This window comes from Cololabis saira, chromosome 11, assembly GCF_033807715.1.
Source record: "Cololabis saira isolate AMF1-May2022 chromosome 11, fColSai1.1, whole genome shotgun sequence".
NCBI lineage: Eukaryota > Metazoa > Chordata > Actinopteri > Beloniformes > Belonidae > Cololabis > Cololabis saira.
In genome coordinates, this window is record NC_084597.1 from 18,488,832 (window position 1) to 18,514,478 (window position 25,647).

At 40.2% G+C, this 25,647-nt stretch overlaps 1 protein-coding gene across 1 annotated transcript; it reads left to right on the top strand.

Moving 5' to 3' along the window:
* Positions 1-755: 755 nt before the first annotated feature.
* On the top strand, positions 756-25,209 carry lhx5 (LIM homeobox 5). Its single transcript, XM_061733324.1, has 5 exons — positions 756-1,340; positions 3,057-3,280; positions 3,896-4,173; positions 7,257-7,422; positions 23,535-25,209. Exons 1-5 carry the CDS (start codon positions 1,168-1,170, stop codon positions 23,882-23,884), a joined length of 1,191 nt encoding a protein of 396 aa, XP_061589308.1. The 5' UTR covers positions 756-1,167; the 3' UTR covers positions 23,885-25,209.
* Positions 25,210-25,647: the final 438 nt, after the last annotated feature.

Sequence of the window (25,647 nt, forward strand, 5' to 3'; positions counted from 1 at the left end):
AGACCAGGAGTAACCAATACTTCTCCACAGTTCTGCAAAAACTCTATCTGTTCTTCCCAAAATATACTGTCTCGAATGGCCTGAAATGAGTTAAAACTCACACTACTGTCATTCAAATGAATCCTCATGAAGTCAGAGGGTAAAGCTTAAATCCACTAACAGGACTGAGCTAGTTGTGTGTTTGCTTTACCAACAAGCGACCAAACGAGTGTGTTGGTAAATACTGAGACTCTGTGGGCTGGAGGCCGCTCTGTTAAGGCTGACCAGGCTCTCCGTATTAATGACTCCCCCCCCCCTAATCCATGGCATGTTCTTGTAAGTAGCTCCGTGCATGAGAAAAGGCCTGCGCCCCCTCCTGCTGCATGGCCGCGTACGAGGCCGCTGCGAGGTTGTGTCAGCTGCTGAAAAACACATTTATTCAGATTCATCTCAGTGGCGGCTCCCAACCTCTGCCTCTTTTTACAGGATTCTCATATAAAGTGCTGCAGGGCACATGATCCTTTCCCCGCGCCGTGGAAACCTTCCACGCGCTTTTGCTGGCCTCTCCCGCATCCACGGCCCAGGTATTTGTGCGCTTTGGGGTCTCGCTCGGAGGCTACAGAGATGAACGTGTAACCATAACAACTGCACTCTGATTGGTCCATCCGGCACGGGAATTAACAAGGCAGCCGTCCAATCTGAGCTCGGGATGCGGCTGCGCGCTGGCGAAACCTCGTGATAACCCAGGCAGAGTGATGTGAAAGTGGCCACGGGAGGTGAGTCCGAAGAAAAACATCAACTTGGAGCACCCCAAAAATAAAACAAAGCAGGAGTCGAGGGAAGAATTTCTGAAATAAACCCGTCCGAAATGCGATGTTCTGAGGTTGTGTTTGAGAGAAAACATGGCTCGGTTGTTGTCCATTACGCGCTCCATCAGCTGGCGCGGCTGAGACCTCTCCTCCTCTCCTCTGTGGATTGTGGATTGTGACAGGTATCTAAACAAGGACCGGGACTGGAACAGCTATACCGGGGATTTGTCCTTCAGGTTTCCCAGATTTTTTTGCCTCCAGGGCAGCAACCCCCCCTCCAAGAGCCAAGACGTTGCTCCGCGTGGAGCCGGCTCGCCCTAGTCCGAGCAGCGCGGTCGGTGCGGAGAGGTGGGCGCTCGGCGTCCTACAGGCCGGAAACATGATGGTCCTTTGCGCCGGCTGCGACCGGCCCATCCTGGACAGGTTTCTCCTCAACGTGTTGGACCGAGCCTGGCACGCCAAGTGCGTCCAGTGCTGTGACTGCAACTGCAACCTCACCGAGAAGTGCTTCTCCCGGGACGGAAAACTCTACTGCAAAATTGACTTTTTCAGGTAAAAGGAGAGTCTGGAGCCTCAGTTTCAGGGTTTAGCGCGAAATGCACCACCGTGGCACAATTGTAGATCAAGAAAAAACATTTATATCTGTTAGATATATTTTTTATTTCTTTTTTTTATTTAAAACACTATAATAAGATGGATACAAATCAAAAAGTCTAGTCTCATTTTATGAATCAATCCGGTCAACATTATATATATATATATATATATATATATATATATATATATATATATATATATATATATATATATATATATATATATATATATATATATATATATAAACCCACTTCACATCAACGTGTTTTGACGTTTACTATCCTTTAAAATCTATTTGCAGCTCCAATTGCAGCTGACACTTTTCAGACACCCATTAGGCCATTAACCATTTCCCCCAAAAAGTGTCTCAGGTAATTGAGCGATAAGTGAAGCCCTTGTTTGTCCCGCCGTTGCTCTCCGAGCATCATTTTAATCTCTATCTGTGTGTTTTCCCTCCCTAAAGTGTCTAATGACATGTGAGACGCGCAGGGCTTTGTTGGGACTCGGTGCTGTTGGAGCTTCGGCCTCGGCCATCATATTAGCGCAGGTCCCCGTCATCAAGCGGCGGATTTAAATGACCAGCCATTAGCCAGGCGAAACAGTAATCACCCTAATGCGTCCATTTGTTGTGTAAGTAGAGTTGTGGCCTTTCACTCCAGGGAAGGGGGGCTCGAGCATGCATGTGAAAGGCGGATGGTGAAGCGATGCCGTTGCAAATGGGGAGACACGCCGACATTAGTGGAAAAACAATGCTCCACCAAAAGAGCGCGCCCCAGGTACAGGAGGCCCGTTGTGCGCCTCAAACATCTGCTCACACTCTCAATTTCATTCAGAGCGCCTCCTAAACACCACAAACAACTAAAAATTCCCAAATCTTAATGCCGTTCACTTGTTTCAAATAAATAAACCGACCCTAAACCGTCTCACTCTGTCAGATCAGAACAGGACTTTATTTGAAACTATTTGTGCATCAAACCCACGCGTCCTCCCAGTATTTAAGGAGTGAATATGGATTAAGAGAAGATTTTCACGCTAAAATGCTCCCACTCTGCTTAATCCCGTAATATATCCGTGGCTACAATGTGTTGATTGTCACTAATGCGTTTTGCATGGGGTTATTGTCAGAGCGCCGCCATCAAAATTATGAGTCATCTTTTTAAAATTGTTAATTCCACGCTCACCAAAGTATTTATAGGCTATTCCCATTCAGCTGATTTTATTCAGCCCAATATTTAGATTATTAAAAAAACGGAATCAAGTATTATATATTATTAAATATAATAGCCTATGTTTTTAATGTAAAATATGATTTTTATTTTGTTTTGTTAAATATTGTTTTACTTTAATTCATTTTAATGTTTCATTTCATTCATGGATTTATCGTGCTTTAAACTTTATTTATTCATTTATTTAATTGTTTTTATTCAGAGAAAGTGATGCTTTCTATATTTGTGTCACATTTTTTGCGAAAAATATACTATTACAATTAATACCATATGATCTCAGAAAAAAGACTAAAATTATAGTAAGTATGGACATAAACCATAAAATAATGTAAATTTACTGGACTATGAAAAGACAGGTTGTATTCATTTGTAAAAGACTGCCGTAAGTACAAAAACAAAAACAAAAAAACAACCATCCTAATTTAATTTTTCTGTTGTCTTCCAGACGGTTTGGCACAAAATGCGCGGGCTGTCTGCAGGGCATCTCTCCGAACGACCTGGTCCGCAAAGCCCGCAGCAAAGTGTTTCACCTGAACTGCTTCACTTGCATGGTGTGTAACAAGCAGCTGTCCACGGGAGAGGAGCTGTACGTGATAGACGAGAACAAGTTCGTGTGCAAAGAAGATTATTTGAGCTCCGGGGCCATCAAGGAGGTCAACCTGAACTCAGGTGAGCCTTCTATAACACACTGAATCGATAATAAAAATGCATTTCAAATTACTATTTTTTTTTTTTTAATCTTTTTTTATTACAATCTAAGGGACATTTCCCTACAACTTCCTGAGATGCATCTCGAGGTTTTCCTCCACAGAACAAAAGCTGGGCTGTGGACATCAGTCCCGCGCATGTTTTTAGTTTCTGTCCATCCTCTGAAACAGTTCAAGAGGACAGCAGGTGTCTCCTATGGCTTCATTTCCTGGGGGGGGGGGGGGGGGCTAAGATTTATCCATGCGCATTACGCCTAACGCTCATGCCTAACGCGCATTTCTAATTTGAAAACAGGTGATGCTTTCCGTCTTTACTGTTGCTTCAAAATACTTTTAGAAATTTTTTTATTTGGCTCATTTTACAGTTTGTGTGAATCAAAAATGTTCAAATACTAAAAAGAAAATACATTTTTGCTCCAAACAAGTGCGTCTTTTTTTGGCACATTTCATTCGTATCAACCTTTGCATCTCCAGGCCTAATTAAAACACCCCCCACCCTCTCTATTTCGCTCCTTGACATTCTGGATCATGACCTTCCTCTTGTTTGTTTTCCCTCCCCGCTCCCCGCGCCTCGCAGTGTCGTCGTGTACAGACAGGAGTTTATCTCCGGATCTGCAGGACCCGATCCAGGACGACATAAAGGAGACGGACAATTCAGCGTCCTCTGATAAGGAAACGAACAATATTGAGAACGAGGAGCAGAACTCGGGGACAAAAAGGCGGGGGCCCCGGACCACCATCAAGGCCAAGCAGCTGGAAACGTTAAAGGCGGCGTTTGTAGCCACGCCGAAGCCCACGCGGCACATCCGCGAGCAGCTGGCGCAGGAAACCGGACTGAATATGCGCGTCATCCAGGTAAGACCATGGAGCGAAAATGGGGCTGGTGGGGACTCTTGTGTGAAGTTGCGGGGGGTAGTTTTAACCCAGACAAAGATAAATCGGAGCGAAATGACGGATTATAAATCAGTAAAATTAGCTTTTAATTTCACTGAAACGCGCAAGACATTTAATTGAAAGCCTCATTATGTGTTAAGAGAAATGTCAAAACATGATGTGGACCATTAGCAGGGTATAGATCCAAATTTGTAGGCAGCACGGGATGTGAAATGTTTCTTTTAGGCCTATTTATTATAGATTTATTAACTGTAATGATAAAAATCAGGGGTGAAAGTATAGGCAGAAATGCAGTTCCAGAGAACAGCTGCTTCTCTAAAACCCACATCCAAAACCAGTCACTTTATTGCTTTGTTGACTACACTATGAAATTTTACTCTCATATACTCTTTTGTGCTATAATCCTAATAAAATCCTCCTCACATATCCATAACTTTGTTTGATTTCATTGCCGTGTGGCTCCAAGGGAATTTAAGAAGTACAGGCTTTCTCACTCATGGTGCAGAACACCCTCCACCTACAGCAAAACTGTTAGTAGGATTTAAAGAAGAAATGATGCCATTAACAGCAAACATCACAGATTAACAACAATTATCTTACATTCATGTCAACAAACACACAGGATAGTGCATGCTGGGAAAAATACACCCAACCTGCTAAAACACAATATTCACTTCTTCTTCTTGTTTAGAAGGTAACGCTGTACTCCTTTTCAAAAAGAAATTAAATCTGCTTTCACTCCTGGACCAAATGGTTCAATGTTTTTTCTTATGATTTCTTTTGATTTTATGATCACAAAACGCAAACGTATGTATTTGCACGAACCACTGGTGTCATATATTTTATTTGTGGTATGATAAATGAGACCTGTCCCAGCTCTTTCGCATGTGATGAGCCGGGACAGGCTCCAAAGACCCCTGTGACCCTGGAGGATTAAGCGAGTATAGAAAATGAATGACTGAATAAATTAGAGTAAAAATATTATTATTGCAGCATTGAAAAATACATATTCCTACTTACCTTCAGAGTTACCAGAAGCATCAATTTTAAGATAATCCCATTTATTGATGCCCTGATAACAATAAACTTTTTTTTTTTCACTAAAAGCGGCAGCTTATTTTGGAAATAATAAATGCTTCACAGCCATGAAATTAGAAAAAATGGCTAGCCTTGATTTCTTTCTTCTTTTTTTCTTTCCCTTTTTTTTGCAACTGCTAAGAGGAACCCCAGACACAAACACTCCGCTTTCTGTGTCTTTTCATCCTCAAACACAGATACAAACACACACACACACACACACACACACACACACACACACACACACACACACACACACACAGACGCGTGTAGATAAACACGCAAGTCGGGCGTCTGGGTGCAGACTGTGTCAGGATGATTAGCACCATCTCTGCCAACTGTGATGTGGCTTTTTGTGCACTCACTGTAATTATCGCTGATTTCACAGATTTACATACCACCCTCCCCTTTCCCACCTCTCCGCTCTTACTCACTTACAGCCTGCTTCCAATCCGTCTCCAACGGCCTCATCTGTGTCATATACTGGAGGCAAATTTGTGTGTGTTTGTGTGTGCGAGAGCTCGATCATTCAATCAGTCAGGGAGTCGGTCAATAGCTTGAGTCAGCCAGCCAGCCAGCCAGCCAGTCAGCCAGTCAGCCAGTCAGTCATGCAGTCAGTCAGTCAGTTGGCCGTCCCTCCACTCCTCATGTGTTTGTGTTGCTCGGAGCCAAAATGGAGGCTCAGTTTCGTCATCTTTTCTCCGTTCAGTGTGTGTTAAATACCAGAGCTCGCAACGCGGGGAGCCCCGTGAGCCACGCTGCTTCTCCGGCGTGTGCGTGTAATCCCTAAGCAACGCTCTCTCAAGGGAAGCGAGAGCATTTCCATAAAAATGTACCCTACAGTTAGACGATTGTTCTCAATAAGCAGGTGTTGCCTTTGCCGCTGGAGCACAGAGAGCACAGCCTAAGTGGTTTTGGGGTATTTTGTGTGCGTGTGTGTGTGTGTGTGTGTTTGTTAATCTGCAGCACAGTGGGATTCTGCCTCTGGTGTAGCCTAGCATGGTGTGAACATACATCATTATGCAGCACTGATGCAAAGACGAAAACACAATGTGTTATGTGCTTATAATGCAAAGGCATTCCTCCATATGCTGTGCAGCTCTGCAAACGTTAAATCCTCCTTTGTTCCTCTACAAAGAAAGTTTATTTAATCATATTCTGATTTGCAGCTTCATCCGTTTATTTGAACTTTCAGCGAGGTGCTTTAGGGCGTGCATGGGTGCACTATTATCCTTCTTTACTGTTCATCCCAACTGTTTAACAGGAAAACGCCTCCATGGCTAAAAAAGCGTCACAGAAGGTGTTCTACCTGCTTATTATTTGATCATATCTAATGGTACCTTTGATTGTTTGGGCTCTCCAGACGCTACATTATATCACCACACAACAAAACGACTCTGAATGGTTCCTTTATTAGTGGGGAAATTGCATTTTAGTGATACATATCTCATACTGGTACTGCTTTGGAAAAAAAAGCTTCTCTTATATTTGGCTCTTTTTCTTAATGTCATATGCATTTTTAAGTGGTTCAAGACTCTGAGCTGGTAGAGCCAGCTGAGTACTGAGGTGGATAAATTCACACATCGGTCTGTGTACTTGAAATGAAAGCACATGTAACCGATTAATGCAGATAAAATGTGTGCAGAGGTGTCAGAGAATCAAGATTACAAGGACCCACAAATGAGTTCTTTTGTCGTGTTCTGAGAAATGGGTCGCTGTTTTCAAATGAGACTTAAAAAAACCCCACAAAAAACAACAAAAATGTGACCCAATGACACCATTTCAAGGCTGATGGGATTTAATGGCCTTTGTATGTTGTGCTCTGTGCAACTTTTTTCTTTCTTTTTTTTCCTCATTGAAAGGCTACATTTTTGTGCTGACTGAGCTCAGAGTCGATTTAACCACCAGAGAAAGCAAAAACATTTTGGAAGACCATAATTAAGACAAAAACACGGCTTTCCTTTCAGGTTTGGTTCCAGAACAGAAGATCCAAAGAGCGGCGGATGAAGCAGCTGAGCGCTCTGGGGGCCCGCCGCCACGCCTTCTTCAGGGGCCCGAGGAGGATGAGGCCTCTGGGAGGCCGGCTGGAGGATCCGGACATTTTAGGGCCCGGGGCTTACGGATACTACGGAGGTAAGAATTCAATCTGTGACAAAACATGTAGATTCCTCTCACGCTCCTTCTCTGTCTGGAAGTATGACACACTGGCGCGCTTGCAGCATCCTGGCCATTTATGGAGCGTGCATGTGTGAGTGAAATATGACAGATAACATCCTGGTTTTTAATACAATTCAGAGATGAACACCGGGCAAGTGAAACACAAACATCACCGGCTTCAAAACAGAGTTGAAAGTCACAGGATGCGAAAGACAGGAGGGTCCCCTACGTGCCAGCTACTCATCTTTTATAGGGATGTAACTGAAGAGTTTTTGCTATATTACCTGAAATTCTCTTTAGACACAGATCGGTTGGACTTTTTAATGGTTCGTTTTCAAAACTCTCAGTGATCTTCAATCCAAACTTTCATTCGGTTCTAAATTGTTTAAATGTAATTTGAAGTTGTTCTCTGTATAAATACCACCTCTGACCATACGGGGCAGCATATCAACAGAAAATTAGCACGATAAACTGCACCCCTAGAGGGAGGAAGTGGTGTTACAAGACGTGCCGGACCTCCCCTTATTTGACATTTTCTCTGTCAGAATCTTCTGTAAAACCTAAAAACAGCCAGTATTTAATATTTGTATGATTTGAGTCCAGTATACCTGAAGGAGGGGAAAAAACAGCTTCAGGAAATATTGGCTATCTTGAAGGTTGGGTAGGAGATGTTGGAATAAGTCAGTGAGTAGCAGGTTTGTACCAGACCCTTCAAACCCACCTCCAATGCACAAAAACGGGCCATGTGTTTCCACTGAAGAAAATAAGAGTTTGCAGACGAATCAGCGGTCCAATGACTTGGCTGGGATCACGCACAACAATGTGATGGAGTCTTCCGATCCCTGGTGATTCACATTTTATGTTTTTATCTGAGAGCATTCTCAGCCCATAATATTTTGGAGAAATAAGCTTTTCTGTGTTTCTCCTCCTCCTTCTCACAAAAAGCCCCCTCACAGCTTCATATCAAAATGTAATTTTAATGCTGTGAAAAACTTCTTCAAACCAGAGCTCAGTGGAATAATCTGTACGAAATGATGCGGTTTGGCTGCTTGAGATGTGGTGACAACACACTGAGGGGACTCCTTTGCTAAACACAACACAGCACCTGAAAAACCTACAAAACATACGAAGACATGTTAAGTTAAAAGGAAAATGTATTTGGGATTATTGGAGTCAGTTGTTTGGTGCTGGGTGTCTTACACTACTGTTCATATTTTCAGTCCTTTTAGATTATTTTGTTTATTAATTTTTCATTTTAGAAGATATAAATATATTATGGTTCCTGCAGTTCTTTAGAGCCACAACTGCTAAGGAGGGGCACATGTTCAAAAGGGTTCCAACTCTGATTCACTTTAATTTATTGAATACATAAACATATTCCACAAAACCCTATATTTTTTATTTCCAAACAGAATAGGAGATTTGTATTATTTATGTGTAAGCAGCATGTGTGATTTGGTGTTTTCGCTTGTAATCTTTTTGAGGCCTCAAACAAAATCTTGTTTAGGGCCACTATAATCCTTAGTCCGGCCCTGCGTACTACTCTCAGGAAAGTTGAACTGGATGTGAGATGAAAGTGGTCTGATCTTTTTCTGAATAGAGCATCCACTTTTCTCCAAACGCAAGACCTGCAACAGATCTCTGATCCACTGAACGTCTGTCTCATCGTTCAGTTTGTGCTGCAGAAAGTGTCCCGCATCATTCTCACATGCATCTGCTGGTGGATATTCACCTGTGAGGAGTTTTAATGCTCACATAGCTGGGGATGAGTGTGGATGAGGGTTTGATTTCTCCACTGAGCAGATATGGAAATGTCTTTTCAGTGCTGCAGTGATTTGATGGAGAACCACTTTAGGCTGTTGAAACATTTGCAGAGCTCCAATAAAAATGTAAGACCCTCCTCTGACTGACAGGCGGTTTGGATATAATATGCTGGAAGTTGTTTTGTTTTTTTTAGCAGTTAATCTATTAAAGATTGTTTCTTATTGTATGGAGGAAGTAGGATATAGTTGTGAACTTGGCTGGTAAGGATGTGTCTGAATGTTTGATGGCTTTTAGCTTCCGCTTTAAGGGCCTGGATGTTATTTTTTCTGAATAATTGCTTTTAGATTTATTTCTTAATCAGGGCTCCAGACAGCAAAGCAAATTATAACGAAAACTATACATCATACTTCAATGATGTATACTTCATACTTCAGGGTCTGAATATATATATATATATATATATATATATATATATGTATATAATCGTTTATATACACCTATAATAGTAACATGTGCACGTCTGCTGTGCCTCTCTGTACGCACACACACAAGCAAGTACAATTCTTTCAAGCCTAAAACTTGATGACAATTGGTATGAAACTCTTTGGAAGCACACCAAACTTCATCCACATCTCCAGACCCAAATGAGATAAAGATTTCTAACAGTTAGTATACTTTTATTCTTAAAAGACCAAAAGTCTAACTTTTGAAGAATTAAATTTCTGAAGCAAATAACTCCAAATTAAGTTCATGAAAGTTTGTAGGCTCATTCATGAAGGCACATCGAAAGAATAAACCTAATAGTTTAAGTTATTTAGTATTATAAAAGTCAAAGTAGAACAAGCTATTCTGACGCTTAGATTTAAAAAAAAAACCTTGATACGATTCATCTACTAGTCTTCTGTCACTAGTTAGAAAAGTAAAAAAAACTTGATTGGGAAATCAATTTCTTTTTTCTAATCTTTTATCTCCTAAAGTAATGGTCCAAACTTGAACTTACAGTCTGTACCAGATTTGGGAAGCACATAACATTTTGTAAAAAAAATCACCCTTAGGGGGGCGCTACCATTTGCACATGTCCCAATGAGCTAGTAGAGAGGAAATTGTAAAATGTCTCTACTTAGACAAAGTTTCAGTTGTTTGCGATGATGCATGACCTTCCGTCTGGCTGAAGCCGTTCAACCGATTTACGTCTGCTGAACCTCAGAACCCAATGATCTCCACTACAGCATCATTTTTTATCTTTAGAACCATGAATGTATCTTAAATCTTTTTTATTTTCTGCCTTTTTAACAGTACTACACTTCATGGGAGAGAAATGCTCTTTTGTTTCTTTGTGTGCATGCGTATCCAGGGAAACAATACGAAACGTAAACCTTAAAACTTAATGCTCTAAAGGGGTACAAAATATCTTTTGCTTTGTTTTACATGTGGGAACATTGAAGGGTAAAAATGCAACGCTTTCATACACCAGATGAGGTCAAACTGCTTTGTTGTGAAAATAAACTGCAGACATAATGACGTGCTGTTTCCCACACGCTGGGTTTCTTCTAATCACACGTGCTGTGATAGCATCTCCAGTTGGCAAAACTGCAGATTCAAATCAATATATGTTAGAGAAAAGCTGCTTCTGAAGACCACTTTACAAAAAAAATGTGTGGTCTTGCATTGAGATAAAATAATTTTGGGACAAATGCAGGCAGGCGGGAAGATAAGAATGCAACAGCCGCAGCAGAACACCGAGCCGAAACGGAAAGTGAAGCAGATGCAGCTGTCATGTATTTCTGCAGTTTCCTTTTGAAGGACAGTCTGAGCTGCTGCACCATCTCGTCTACCTGAGGGGCCTTGGCATTGAGGATACAATAAAACGGCGCTGCCGAGGCCGCGAGCAGGGGAGTAGGAGGGGAGAAGCGGAGGACAATACCTCCATCCCTTGTGCTCTCGCCTCTCTTGCTTTCTCTCCAGGCGTTGCTTTTTACACGCTTTTGTGCCTGCTCACTGCTCAGAGGGAGGGAATACCTGCGTGTGCAATGATGCATCTGCATGTGTGAGTGTAATTATAGTTTGTAGAGCTACCCCCTTCCTCCCCACCCAACCACCACCACCACACACAAACACTCCCTCACACAAAATCACCACAGGACAAGCTTGTTGCTCATTATCAAGGTATGAAAAAACTGTCACAGGCCTGTTTGAGAGTCCAGACAGTTGTTTAGGAAAGGTGCCCCTCCTCGTCCAGAAGCCAGAAATGCACGGACAGATTTCTTGATATTTAACCTATTAGTTTCCCAGCTCAGACTGGATGAGAGGAGGATACAGTGGGAGTGGAGAAATGCTCTTACAACATCTGAGTCTGCCATCGATCTGGGCTCAAGGTGCTGCTCAAACAGAACAGATTTAATCGAACTATGAAGTGTAGAAGGCAGGCGGAGGCTTGTAAATGTTAATGGTTGCAAAGTAACTGTGTATATGTGCAGCGCTTTAATCCCCTGTTAAACTGTTTGGGTAATATTTTTTTTTTTTTTATGATGAAGAACACGCTGAGCGACAATTTCAGAGCCTAAGAGCTCGGTGCATAAATGTCCCATTGAGTGCTCTGTGGCTGAAAGCACTTTTTTAAAACGCCACGGTCACAGGTGAAAACACACAACATCAGAATGTTTTCTTTAACCTGCCATTCAAAGATGTTGATTTACCATTCGTATCTCACCCGGCGTAGTAATAAAATAAAATAATATCCAAATAGGGATCAAACCCGAGGCTTCTAATTTGTCAGCGTCTTTCATCAATGATTGAAGCACGCGGTCAGTTTATAATTAAGAAAGAAGAATAAATATATAACCGGTGTACTGCTTTTTCCTCAGAGCATGCTTTTCCTTTGAAGCTTTATAAAGAGTTAATTTATGCATACGACCGTCCGCTTTACGATGTCTTTCAGATCTGATGTTGGCAGCATATAGTCAATAGATTTATATATGAAAGAGATTTTTTTTCTTTTAATGCAACACATCAAATGTGTTTAAATTGCATCTTCATGTACACCACGTGGGCAGTACATGTCATCGTAAGAAGGTTGCCAGTGCGAAATCTCACCTGGGGCCTATGTTTGTGGAGTTTGCATGCTCTCCCGGAACAGTTGGATTTTTTTTCCAGGTTATTACCAGATTCCATGTTTCAAGGCCTCATTTGCTCTTGGTTCTTGGTTCTGTGCAGTCATGCAATGCGTCCGTTAGTCCATCCATAATCGCTGATGTTATCTGCCTCGTGTGCATTGAAAGACTTAAACTGGTGGATCTTGCAGAAAACATGTCATCTGTGCTCGCATCCAGTGCTAGTTAGTACAGGAGGTCAGTGAAAGTGGAGAGGTGACTGGTGTAGCAACAAGCTCCATAAAGACCTTGCTTGCATTGAACACCAGCATGAAGTAGAAATGGGGCATTAATTGTACATTTGTTCTTTTTCCTTCCTCTTTCTGTGATGTAATAAGGAACCAAATGAAGCCCTACAATTTTTATTATTTTGTACAATATTGTCCAATTTTTAAATATTTTCCAAATAACACCTGGGAACATTTTCTAAGTTATTGAACCATTTTGTTATTCACAGCCTCATTTTAGCTGCATCAGAAGAGGTTCAGAGGGCACATGACCAGGGTTGGTTTGAAAACCATTTTCTGAGCTCCAGAGTCTCAGCAGAAAATCACATAATCACAGAACACCTGCCAATCAAGTAGTTCAGTAAAGAGAATCTATACAGCACAGCTTCTGCCTCTTGACCTGTCAGAGTTGGACTTCAAAGTGCTACAAAAGTATGTTAGCAGAAGCTAGTACCTGCACATTTTAAAACCGAATAGAGCAAAGTCGCTTTCGTTTGCAACATTACTGTTTCCAGCAACTTTTTCACATCGTAGCTGCAGTCACGTTAGTCAACTGTACTGTCTAAATGCTGTAATTAGTTTTTTGCAGACAGCTTTGTGATGGCATCACTCAGTTTTTGTCTTCCTTTCAACATTAAAAGTGAACGGAAGCATCTCTACGGTGACCTTCTTGGCAGACAGTCACCAAGCGTGCTGTCAGGCAAACATTGTATTTGATTGTTTTCCCCGTTATTACAGTTCACCTATAAGATTGTGATTAATATATGTCCCTATTTGGGAAGGAGAGAGAGAGCTCACTTACATCTAAATGAATATATGAAATGCACATGTCCGCCAAACATATGTATATCCGGATTAGGGCTGTTCGATTAATCGATTTTAAATCGTAATCGCGATTATGTAATTAGAACGATGTTAAAACGTGAAAATCGTAAAATCGATTTTTCACTTTTTTTTTTTTTTACCTTGTCTGCACACATATTAATGATTGATACCATATTAATGATTGATGGAAATACCTCTCAATACCTGCGACAACTGCCCCATCGGAGAGGCTCTTTAGTGTAGGAGGGGGCGTTGTAACATGCCACTGGGCATCCCTCAAGCCAGATGCGGTAGACCGGCTCGTGTTCCTTGCAAAAAACTTGCAAATGTGAACAGCAAATGTAATGACTGACATTACAAACCTCTACCTCCTTCATGGGTTGCATTATTATTTAGCATGCAAAGACCCAGTTTAGCTTAATTAGAAAATGTCTTGTTTTATTTAATTGGAAATATAACTTACTGTATGTTTGCAAGTGCTGATTTGCTGATTTTTTTTTTTCAGAGATAAAACTTTATATTTTATTATATTTTTTTAAAACGTTTTTTCAACTTATTTTACAGAGTTTTGCACTTTATTCATTCATTTTTGGTTTAATAAGAGCAAAGTTTGCACTTATAGCCCAATGGGGCAAATGTTCAATAAAAAAACAGCATATTTGAAATAATTTCTTTGCCTTTTGTCAATTCACAAAATAATCGTAATCGAAAATCGGATTTTGAGAGAAAAAAATCGAGATTTTATTTTTGGGCAAAATCGAACAGCCCTAATCCGGATATCAAGATGTTTGTGTCCAGGCCTGACTGGGGCACTCCTCCTGAGTTTCCTGCTATGGCTTCCCAGATGTGCGGCAAACCAACAGGTGTGTGAGGCGTGTCCACTGATCGCGGGGTTGTTGGACACCTCGTTGCGCCTTACATGGCAGCTGGCACTGCCATGCAAGTGGGAATAAGACATTTGTAGGACCAATGTGAGGTTAAAAGCTGTGCTGATCATTCATCACAATAACATTATATAACTTAAATGTTCCTCTGTTGAACGTAAGGCTTTAATCAGCCTTTGGTAGATGGAAACAGATGGGAGGGGATGGAATTAACTTTGACCACCTGCACTGTTAGAGCTCACTAATTAAGATGTTGGATGTATTTTGTTAAATCTGTTTAGCTGTTTCTTGGCCAGCTGCAGTGACTTGAAGCAGTCTGGCTGCCCGACAACCCCACAGTGACACACATATGCACAGATTTAAAAAAAAGAAGAAAAAGACACATTCGTGTTCTTCGGGGTGTTGATGGGTGGCTTTTATTACCTTCAGACAGATGAGTTTCCTGCCCCCTGGCTGTTCAGCATCACATCTATCAGACAAATGTGAGAGTTGATTGGTTATTAGTACGGGGATGGAAGCTCAGCTGGTTGTTGCGGGTTTATAATCTGGACTCACGGAAATACTGCTCGGAAATGGAAATAGGTGGATTCACTCATAATACAAAAGTCGATGGTACTTTCTGGCTCAGTGTTTGTCTGAGATTCCTGATTCCCTACAGGCAAACGTTTGACTGTCTTAACGTTTCCTGTTATTTTATGTTGTGATTATGTAAATTCTACATATGTTCAGTCCAATCCGGCAAGAAAAGGTGCAAAACAGAGTTATCCACATGTCCAAATCATAGTAGTATCACTATAAAGACGTATAAATGACGACAATCTACTTTGGTGGTTCTATTGCACAAAGCAGCGTGGATGTGTGACATCATACAAACCTGTAACTGTTTCTGTTTCAATATTTAAGCCAAGAGATGTAATTTTGTAGTTATTTTATTTTTAAATTCCAACAAAAGTTCATGTTCTTTGGCCAACGATCGGTCGGACGGGCTCAAACTCGGTTCTCTGATGTGATCGTTTACCCCGCTAACATTTATGAACATATTATAGTTGTGTTATAATATCACCTTTGTGACAGCTTCACATAATAAAGAAAACAAAACAAAAAAAAAATATTATGTTAGAATTAGTAAGTAAATAATATAAATTCAGTTCCATTTATTTGTTTAAATAAAAAAAAAAAGTAATCTGTGAGAGTTCATGAAAGAGCACGGGAGGGAGGAGCTCGCACTCTTGTTTTCTTTTGAATAAAAACGGCAGCAGGCATGCCGCGATACTGAAGCAGGAAGCAGTGGTGGCTCGAGAAAAAACACTTCAAGGGTTCCTACTGTTGGAGATGTTGGCAGAAAAATGCCATGTTCAACACACACACACACACACACACACACACACACACACACACACACACACACACACACACACACACACACACACACACACACACACACACACACACACTGATATTAATTTCGGCTGGATGGACCCAATATTGTCTAAATAGCTGAATCCGTTATTGAATAATGGGACTGATCCACTTTAATTTTATTTGTACAACACTTGCTGCATGACATGTCAGCTCTGTATGCAGTAGAAAATATATATTAAACCTTTTTAATTAATCAGCCATGATAGACAAATACAATGTAATTGATAACAATTATAATTTCTCCCGTTTTGATCGACAAATTAATAGAGAAAACCGATACATTCCAAGAGGTCCACATGCTTTTTTTTATACCTCCACCTTTAAAAAAAAATTAAATAAAGGTTTGTCACATTCATATCTATGTGAAAATGTGTTACATTTTGCTTTATGGAGTTAGAAATGCTTAAGCAAAGCCGGATGCTACATGTCAGTGGAATTTTAAATTCCATTTTATTACTCTGAATACGTCCGTCATCGTGAGCTTGTTGGAAAAGAGATTAATTAATTATCAAAGCAATAAATGAATAGATGCACATTACAGGGGAACATTTTCAATGCTCTGAGCAGCAGTAACAAATTCCTCCCGTGGAGTCATAAACAGAAGACAACCAAGAAGACGTCACTCATCAATCTGAAACCGCGACAACCGCCGAACCCTCTCAGAGGCATAAACATGCCAGTCAGTGTCACGGGTTACTTCAAAATGTGCTAATCCGAGTCTGTTTCTGGAGATTTTCTGTGAAAGCTGTGAAGATTTGTGAGTGGATTCTGTCATTATTGTGTCAGTTTATTTCCTTCGGCGTCTTGAAGCAAACGCAGAGAGAAAGTTGGATGTTGAAGAAAGTTGTTGTTAATGGGATTTCAGGAGTTATAAAAAAACAGAAATATTGAGGAGGAAGAGAGCTTTAGATACTGTTAGAAACACGATTTAGAAGATATTTCACGATGTGAGCAGTCGGACTCTTAGGAGCTGGGGGTTAATCCTATAGATAAAATGCAGCCGTCTACATTTTTTCAGTTTGATCTGGTTATAATCTATTCAATGCTTCTTGTGACATCAAAGGTTCTTCTTTTTACTTAAACATTATTGTTATTATTCATTTTGTTGGCATTATATGCAAGATGAAATGAGACTGCATCAATCATTAAAAGGGTAAAAAAGATACCAAATGCATTAAAGGTTGGGTAGGAGATCAACACGAAAGTAAGGAATAATTGCAGTATCTCAATTGACCACTAAACCACTGACCTCCATGTTAAAATGTCCCACTTTGCAGATATGTACAGTCCGGTTCAGAAAACAGTTTTGGTCGCCTTCAAAAGTCTCCAAAAGCTCTATTCAGAAAATGTTTGGGTGATGTCACAGGCAATGGCGGCCTTTGGCATCAGGGGGCCCGTTTCAATATTTAATATGGGGCCCTATTTATTACTATATTTGCCAGCTATGGGCCTGATTTACTAAAGGTTTGCGTGTGTAAAAACGTGTGCAAACTTGACAGCACCCGCAAACCAAAGTGCCAGCTGATCTACTAACAGCGTGCAAAGAGGACTGCACCTCTCAAATGAGCAAAATAGCACACGCAATTCATTTAGTATTGCCCTGATGAATAATCAATATGGGGCGTACCCACCAGAAATCGCTAATACTGGGAGGGGAAAATGCAAATATCTCCATTTACCACCCGCAATGAGATTTACCAAGCCTGAAAGTTATTGCGGGGATTGTGATTGCGTCTGTATTTAATACGTTCGAAAGGAAGGTGCTAATCTCCACATGCAAAAGGAGAAATATTTTGCGTTTACTGCGTTGGTGTTATTAGAGTGGGCGGCAGCCGCTGCTGTAGTCGGTGCAGATGCTGGACCAAAGAAAGAGGTCACTTTCGGAAGACTACTGTTACCTTTCTTAATTTCCAGTCCTATCTCCGAGCCGTACTTGGGAGTGCTGGTATTTAAATACGGTTTCTGGCTCGTTGCTGGTAACCGGCGGTTGTCTAGGAGTCCGGGGAAAGTGAAGGAAAAAAGGACGGAGGAAAAATATGGAGCCAAATCAAGGCCAAAAGTTTTGCTAATTTGAAAATAAAATTTGAACCTGAAAATTCTTTTTTACAGTTTCAGTTTTATTTTTTTCAGTATCAGATCTTTTTTTCAGTTTCAAATCTTTTTATTTCAGTTTCAAATCTTTTTTTCAGTTTCAAATCTTTTTTTTTCAGTTTCAAATTTTTTTTTCAGGTTCAGACTTTTGGCCCCGATCTGGCGTGGGGGGCGTGGCATCAACTGAGAGGGGCGTGGCATCATGAGTGATTAAGAGAGAAGGCGGGGGATGTTCCTCAGTCATGTTGCCTTCAGGAAACGTAGGTTGCAGAAGTTATCAGTAGAAGTTTGATTCAACACTGTATATACACCATATTCACGTGATTGGCAGTGGAAAAAACTGATATTAGTGACACATTTCTGTTTGAAAAGCTGTTTTAGATCGTACTTGGCACCAATCGCAGTATAAAAGCAATACACTATGCCAGACTGTACAGTTCAACAGCCACACTTTAAAGTTTGACATTTCCCACTTCCACATACTACCAAATACGGTCTAAAACAGCTTTTTAAACAGAAATGTGTCACTAATATCAGTTTTTTCCACTGCCAATCACGTGAATATAGTGTATATACAGTGTTGAATCATACTTCTACTGATAACTTCTGCAACCTACGTTTCCTGAAGGCAACATGACTGAGGAACGTCCCCCGCCTTCTCTGTTAAGCTGTCACTCATGATGCCACGCCCCCCACGCCAGATCGGGGCCAAAAGTCTGAACCTGAAAAAAAAATTTGAAACTGAAAAAAAAAAGATGTGAAAATGGAAAAAAAAAGATTTGAAACTGAAAAAAAGATCTGATACTGAAAAAAATAAAAACTGAAACTGTAAAAAAGAATTTTCAGGTTCAAATTTTATTTTCAAATTAGCAAAACTTTTGGCCTTGATTTGGCTCCATAGAAAAATACTGTCCGTGCAACGTCGCACATTTATTACAAACTTGTAAAGAGCAAACAAAACACGTGAGGGCCGACAACTGAAAGCTAACGGAGGACACACTGAAGTAACTGAACACGTGTACCGGTCTTCCACACGCACACACCTGCATCTCCCTCTCTCTCCTCTGCTGCACCCACTACGTCTCACACACACACACACCCGAACACAGACACCGCCTTAAAGGGCACCGGGCTGGCCGGTAACACTACTCACAGCTTTCTTTTTTATATCTGCTAATTTTCGCTTTTCAGCACCACTCTGGTATGTTCCTTTCATTTTTCTTGGATGTTAGCTGGTTAGTTTAATGGCGGGTAGTGATTTATTATTTTGTCTTCCTTGCGCATTTATTTTTTTGTCAGTCAGTTGGGGGCCCCCTGGTGGCCGGGCCCGTTTCAACTGAAACGGTTGAAACATACAGTAGGTAAGGCCGCCTATGGTCACAGGGTTGTTCAGTTCTTCTTACACAGTCTGTGGCACCAATACATTGGAAGCTCAACTTCTGATGGGAGCTAACAAGATTTCACAATAAACATTACTCCCTGCCCATTCAGTGATCATAAAGCTATTCATATTTCAATTAAACTTTTTCCTTCTGTTAAAAACAGCAGAGCAGTACATTGGAAACTGAGTAATACTCTTCTTAAATATGAATAAGTTAAGACAAACATTCTGCAGCTTATTCATTTTTATTTTAATGAGGCTAAAAAGGATAATTAATTAGCAAAAAACAGGATACTAGAGGAACAAAATATCATATCTGATATCTCATTACTGTCTCAACTTCTACCACACACCCTAACTGAAGAAGACAAAATAAAACTTTTATTTTACAGGAAAGACTTGATGGGATCTATAGGAGAAGGGCAGAAGGAGCTTATATAAAGCCACAGAAACAATGGTTAGAGAAAGGAGAACAAAACTGTACATACTTCTTCAATCTGGAGTATCACGCAAAACTAAACACAATAATTAATTATTGATGAACAGATGAGCCACAAATTTGATTCAACTTTTGCTCCACTTTCTATAAGAAACTATATACATCTGAATACTATGAAAACTACAATATAATGTTCTTAAATTGATTACATAATACTCTAAATGAGTCTGATACTGAATTATGTGATCTCCCGTTATCTCCAACAGAAATTAGTGACTTTATCAATCTCCTAAAAAATAAAAAATCCTCTGTTTTATAAAGTATTTTACCAGCAGAGGGCGTCTTTTCCTTTGTATGTATTTAATGAAAGTTTATTTTCTAGCACCTTATCTATAAGTATGACCCAAGATTCGATGAATCTAATTCCTAAACCTCGCAAAGACCCTCTCTACATTGACAGCTGGATTCCTTTTTGTCTTCTTAACAACGATTATAAAATTCTAGTCTTAATTCTTGCTATGAGAATCAACAAGAGTACTAGATTACTTTTATTGGTGATACGCAGTCAGGCTTTATGCCCAACAGACATTACTAATGATATCAGGCTTGTCTTAGCCATTCTTGACTATTTCCACCTTATTTCTGACAATAGTTTTATGCCTTTCCTAGACTCTAAAGCCTTCAATACTCCGGAGCACAGCTTTGTCTTCCACTCATTAAGAAAATTTGGATTTGGTGATTTTTTTCTGGAATGCCATTAAAACCCTTTAAAACCCTTGCCAATTGTTCAATCATCTCCCAGGTTTCCCGTAAAGGTTTGGCAAGATTGCCCAATTTTTCAGTATTTATTTATTTTTACTAGTTGCCCAACTCCTATGTGATCATATCAAGTCATCTACAAGGTATTTTTTATTGCTGACAGAAATATGTTGATAAGTCAACTGGCTGTTGACACAACCTTGTCTTTAAAGGACAGCTCTCAAGTTCCTTTAGCTATAAATATGATAGAACAATTTTCTAAATAGTTTGGTCTTTGTTTAAATCTCAAAAAATTTGAACTTTTAGCAATTAAAGATTGTGATCTTGAGTCAATCTCCAATATTCCAATAAAAACATCTGTTACTTATTTAGGTATCATTATTAATAAAAATGAATCCCAAAGGTGCCATAATAACTAATAACTAATAGAGGTTGAATACTTCTTTTAAAGGCCGAAGGCATTTCAAGGCTAATATACGCTGCCCTAGCTTTAGGAGGTAAGAATTGTGTCTGTAAGCCAATAGACAAGACTTTATTTAAAAAAAATCTGACTAATTATCTTAAAAACTCTGTGTTAATGAATGAATACAGTAAAGGCAGTCTCAATATTTTGGACTTCACCTCACTAAATTACACCTTCAAAATTAATTGGATTAATCACAACCTGAAGCATAAGGCGTCCTTATGGAACTTTATTCCCCACTATGTCTTTTTTCTTCGGTTGGTGGGGTGCAGTTTTTATTGCTTTGTACTTATAATGCCAACAAACTTCTTCTCCAACTTTCCTCATTCCATAAACAAATGCTGTTGGCATAGTGTTTAATTTTACTCCCCATAGATTTTTTTATATGGAACAATAGATACACCTTATATGAGAACAAATCTATCTTCCTCCAACAATGATTTGATAATAATATACTTTTACTGCGTCAACTGTTTGATCAACATGGGCATCTTTACAGTTATTTTGAATTTATGCAACATTACTGAATCCCTGTTACACCCAAAGATTTTTCTGTGGTTTTTGATGCAGTGCCTTCAGGGATTATCTCCCTTTTTAAAGATCTTAATGTGAACAACATATTGCCCATATCTTTAAGTGTAACTGAAACGGCATTGGGGAAAATTAGTTTCAAAGGCAATAATAAAAATAAAAACAAGATTATTCACCAACTATTTCAACAACATATTGTGAGCTCACCCTCTGCTTTATCCTACTGGTCTGCTTTTGTTGGAAATATTCACTGGGGAAAAGTCTGGCTTTTGCCTCATAAGTTTTTATTAACCAACAAGGTCAAAGAAATATCGTTTAAGATGCTTCATAGATTGTACCCGACTAATCACGACATACAAAGGCCTAAGAAAGACGTTGAGGTGACTTGTATGCACTGTGACTCTAAATGAAACCTTGGTATTATAATATATAATAATAGAATTCCTAGTTTTATTTGATTCATTTGTTAATTATTTTATCTAAATTTTACATACACAAATCTAAATTTTCTGGTAAGAAACCAAACTTTTTTGAACTTTCTGCATATATTAAACAATATTATCTCCTCCCTCTGTGATTGTGAGAATAAAAAAGCTGTTAAAACATGTATGTAAGCTTTACAATATTTTTAATGAGTAAGTTTTATTTTATTTTTTGTGTCCTGCTGTCTACCCCTGGCTTGTTTGATTGATAATGATTGTTTGTGTATTAATGTTGTATACGACATCTCATTACACTGTTCTCAGTCTTATGTATACTCTTGTGAATGTCAATAAAAACGTAGTCAGGAGTCAGAGGCTAAAAATTAAGATATTAAGAAACACAGCCTGCAGCTTCTGCTAACCTTCAGTGTTGATTAAGAAAGCAGATAATTACAGTTCTAAGAAAACAAATCAGTAACAGCAGGTCAGACTTTCAGAATATCTAGACTTGGCAATTGGAATTGGTGCAGGTCTAGTTTAAAATAAATATGTGTTCTGAAGGAGCCAGACAATCTTTGTGTTATGAACAGTCGATTAGACAAACTGACCAACAAATGTACACCAAAGTCGTGCTCAGATCTCTCAACTATAAAAACGTTATATTAGGGCTGGGCGATATATCGAGATTTTAATATATATCGATATATTTTCAAACACGATATAGTACGAGACAATATCGTTTATATCGATTTAAAAAAAAAAAAAAACTTTTTTTTTTTTTTTTTTACATTTTTTTTTAATGATTTTGATATAGCTTATTTTGTGACAAATTGACTTGAATGTTTTATTTGAGATTTGCACAAATGTTTTGTTATTTGGACAACTGTCAACCTCAGTGGAAAAGTCTGCCTGTTACTGTCTACATTGTATTAATTGCACAGTGTATTTTAATTTAATTGTTATGCAGGAAAGTGGATATTTGTTTTATTTTATTCAAGAAGCATTTTTATTCTATATATGCAGGCAGTTTATTTTTATTTCATTTGTTTTATACATTTTGATATTGTGCAGACCTCTGTTAATAAAGGAACCTGTGTGACATTTGGCATGAGGCTTTGTATTAAAACTGACTGTTTTTTTAAGGGTTTGCCTCAGAAAAAAATTAAGCTAACAGAGATGCTATGCTATAATGCTTTGGGGGAAACCCCAATTAAGGCACAGAAAAAATATCGAGATATATATCGAGTATCGCCATTTAGCTAGAAAATATCAAGATATGACTTTTGGTCCATATCGCCCAGCCCTACGTTATATTTGTGTTTGAAGCTCACCTGCACTGAACACTGAAACTAAATAGTGGAGAACACTCTGAGCAGCTCAGGAGATGAATCTCATTTTGGAATTTCTCATCCACATCCAGAAGTTTGGTCGGGCGGGAATCCTCGGAGGTGCACGCATGGCTGCGAGCTGAATGAGAGCGGGAGATGAATGCACTGTGGAAAAGGCGTGAGAACTGAAGTGGAGAGGTGTGGAGTTGTTTATACACTCAAATGAGGCTGTTGGAGACCAGTTGGTTGGAAATTGGACATGATCAATTTCACCACTTATGTAGGGGTAGAGCTGTGTGTGAAGCTGCACGCGCTGTAGCCAGAGACCCTTGAATGTTTTATGGCTTTAAAATCCTATTTTTTTAAATAAAAATCTCATGTTTTTCTCCTGTTCCTGCAACAGAATACCAAGGTGACTACTACGGACCAGGGATCAACTACGACTTCTTCCCTCATGGTCCCCCGTCCTCGCAGGCTCAGTCTCCGGCAGAGTCCCCCTACATTCTGGGCTCCGGACCCGGAGCCATGGAGGGATCGGGCCACCACCCGTCAGACGACCAAAGGTTCACGGACATGATCTCTCACGCGGAGACCCCGAGTCCCGATCCGGGCTTACCGAGCTCTCTGCAGCCCGTCCCCGGGGAGGCGTACGGGGGCGGACCCAGTCCCCCTTTCTCCTTGGCCAGTAACTCCAGCTACAGCGCTCCCATGTCCCACCAGGGCCAGGAGATGGGAGAAACTACCACCTGGTAAAAGGAGCCAAGCACAGAGACGTTTCCTGGGCTGAATGCCAGCCCAGTCAATTCAGGAGATGAATGCACACAAACAAAAATAAATAAATGGAAAAAAAAAGAAAGACAGAGAAAAAGAAAGAAACATTGTGAAAAAGGGAAAAGTAAAACTGAAATTTCTACAGATAACTTTTTAAAATCATGGACTGGTTTCACAGTTGAAGGAAACAGATTCATGGGATTGTTTGGGAGGTGATGTAACATTGCTGCCCAGTAGACACTCAAAAGCATATCCCTACCTGGGTCACTGGACTTGAAATATAAATAAAAATGGTTCTTGCCTTCTCCTTGATCTCAACAGAGGTGTCTTCTAATGTCCTATTCGCACCAAACCCCAAAGGGGACCTGTCTAGTTTTCTTAATCTCTCATCCCAATTTTTCCTTCAGGTTTCAATCCGTTGTTTAATATTGCTGAGCTGCCCCCCCCCAACAAAGGTTCTGCACACACACACTGATGTTCCAACACGTCCGCTGAGGTCCACGCCGTAAGCGAGATGGAAGGCTGCCGTCTTTCCCAGCAGACACTTCTCAGCTCTCAGTCCTTAATGCACAAAAAGTGTTCTTGATCATAGCTTGAAAGAAGGATGTCTATACCATTATTCAAAACACGAACACAATTATACACACACACGCCTCACACCCATCCAGGCGGCCCTGATAGTTCTGCTCCGCTCGCTGCTCCACCTGACCTTCCTTTTGTTACTGTCCCTTTTAAAAAAAACATGTTTTAATGGAAATGATTTTCAAAAGAACATTGAACCCATAATGGAGAATGTCCTTCAACAGCTGAGGTCTCCTTCCTCCAAAGGCAGAAAACAAAAGAGGGGGCAGACAACATCTGTGACACTACCACCGCCTGCTCCGAGGCACTCGTCGCCATCTAGTGGCCGTGTTCAGGAAAACAGAGACTTCAAACAGCTGAGAGCTACAGTCCAGCCTGTGTGCACATGAGCCTATTTTTATTTTATTTTATCATTTTATTGCATTTTTGTTTAACTGCTTCTTCAGTTCCAGCTCAAACCCTTTGAATTTAACACCGTTTCTCTTTTTGTATCATCGTGTCATATTCAAAACATATCAAACACCTGGGGACCCTTTCCACAACTTGAAGTGTTGTTTTGAAATATTTTGCATTTCCTTTGGACGTTGCATAAGAACTAGAAAGAATGTATGTTACCTCTAATGTACCCGGATATTCTTGGATACAGACATGTGAGAGCATGCAGATGTGTCGATGCGTGCGTGTGAATGCTTGCCGAGGTGTGTGTGTGGGTGTGTGTGTGTGTGTGTGTGGATTTAGGAGTGGCAAAGGGGCAAGGCTGTATTATTTCTATGTAAATAGCACTGGTAATAAAACCTCTCTTACAACTAAAAGCTCTGGTTCTTCACACCTCCTGTCTTCTGTTTTCTACATGCTACGGTAACAGAAAAGAGCTGATTTTAAGGGAGCTGCAGTTTTTCTTCTCGATTGTCCAGCTGTTCCCATCGACGTGGTGAAAATTCTCCCAAATCGTAGCAATTGTCACCGGTACAAAACGAACCGGCGCAATCAGGGCGGTGGCAGCCTTCATGCAACGACCCGGACAGAAAGTCCAATAAACCACCGTTCAACACCAGCAAGGTTGTGGCTGTGCCTCATTTTCACCCGAGTGTATTTCCAGTGATGTGTCCAGGCAGTTTCTTTTGCACCCGTCGGTATACTGCTGGAAACCAGAGTCGAGTCCA

Bases quoted from the DNA above. Each gene is read 5' to 3' on its own strand.
- lhx5 (XM_061733324.1), top strand. From the start codon at position 1,168: ATGATGGTCCTTTGCGCCGGCTGCGACCGGCCCATCCTGGACAGGTTT. The intron at 4,174-7,256 runs GTAAGACCATGG...CTTTCCTTTCAG, and splicing joins TGAATATGCGCGTCATCCAG to GTTTGGTTCCAGAACAGAAG. The intron at 7,423-23,534 runs GTAAGAATTCAA...TTCCTGCAACAG, and splicing joins GGCTTACGGATACTACGGAG to AATACCAAGGTGACTACTAC.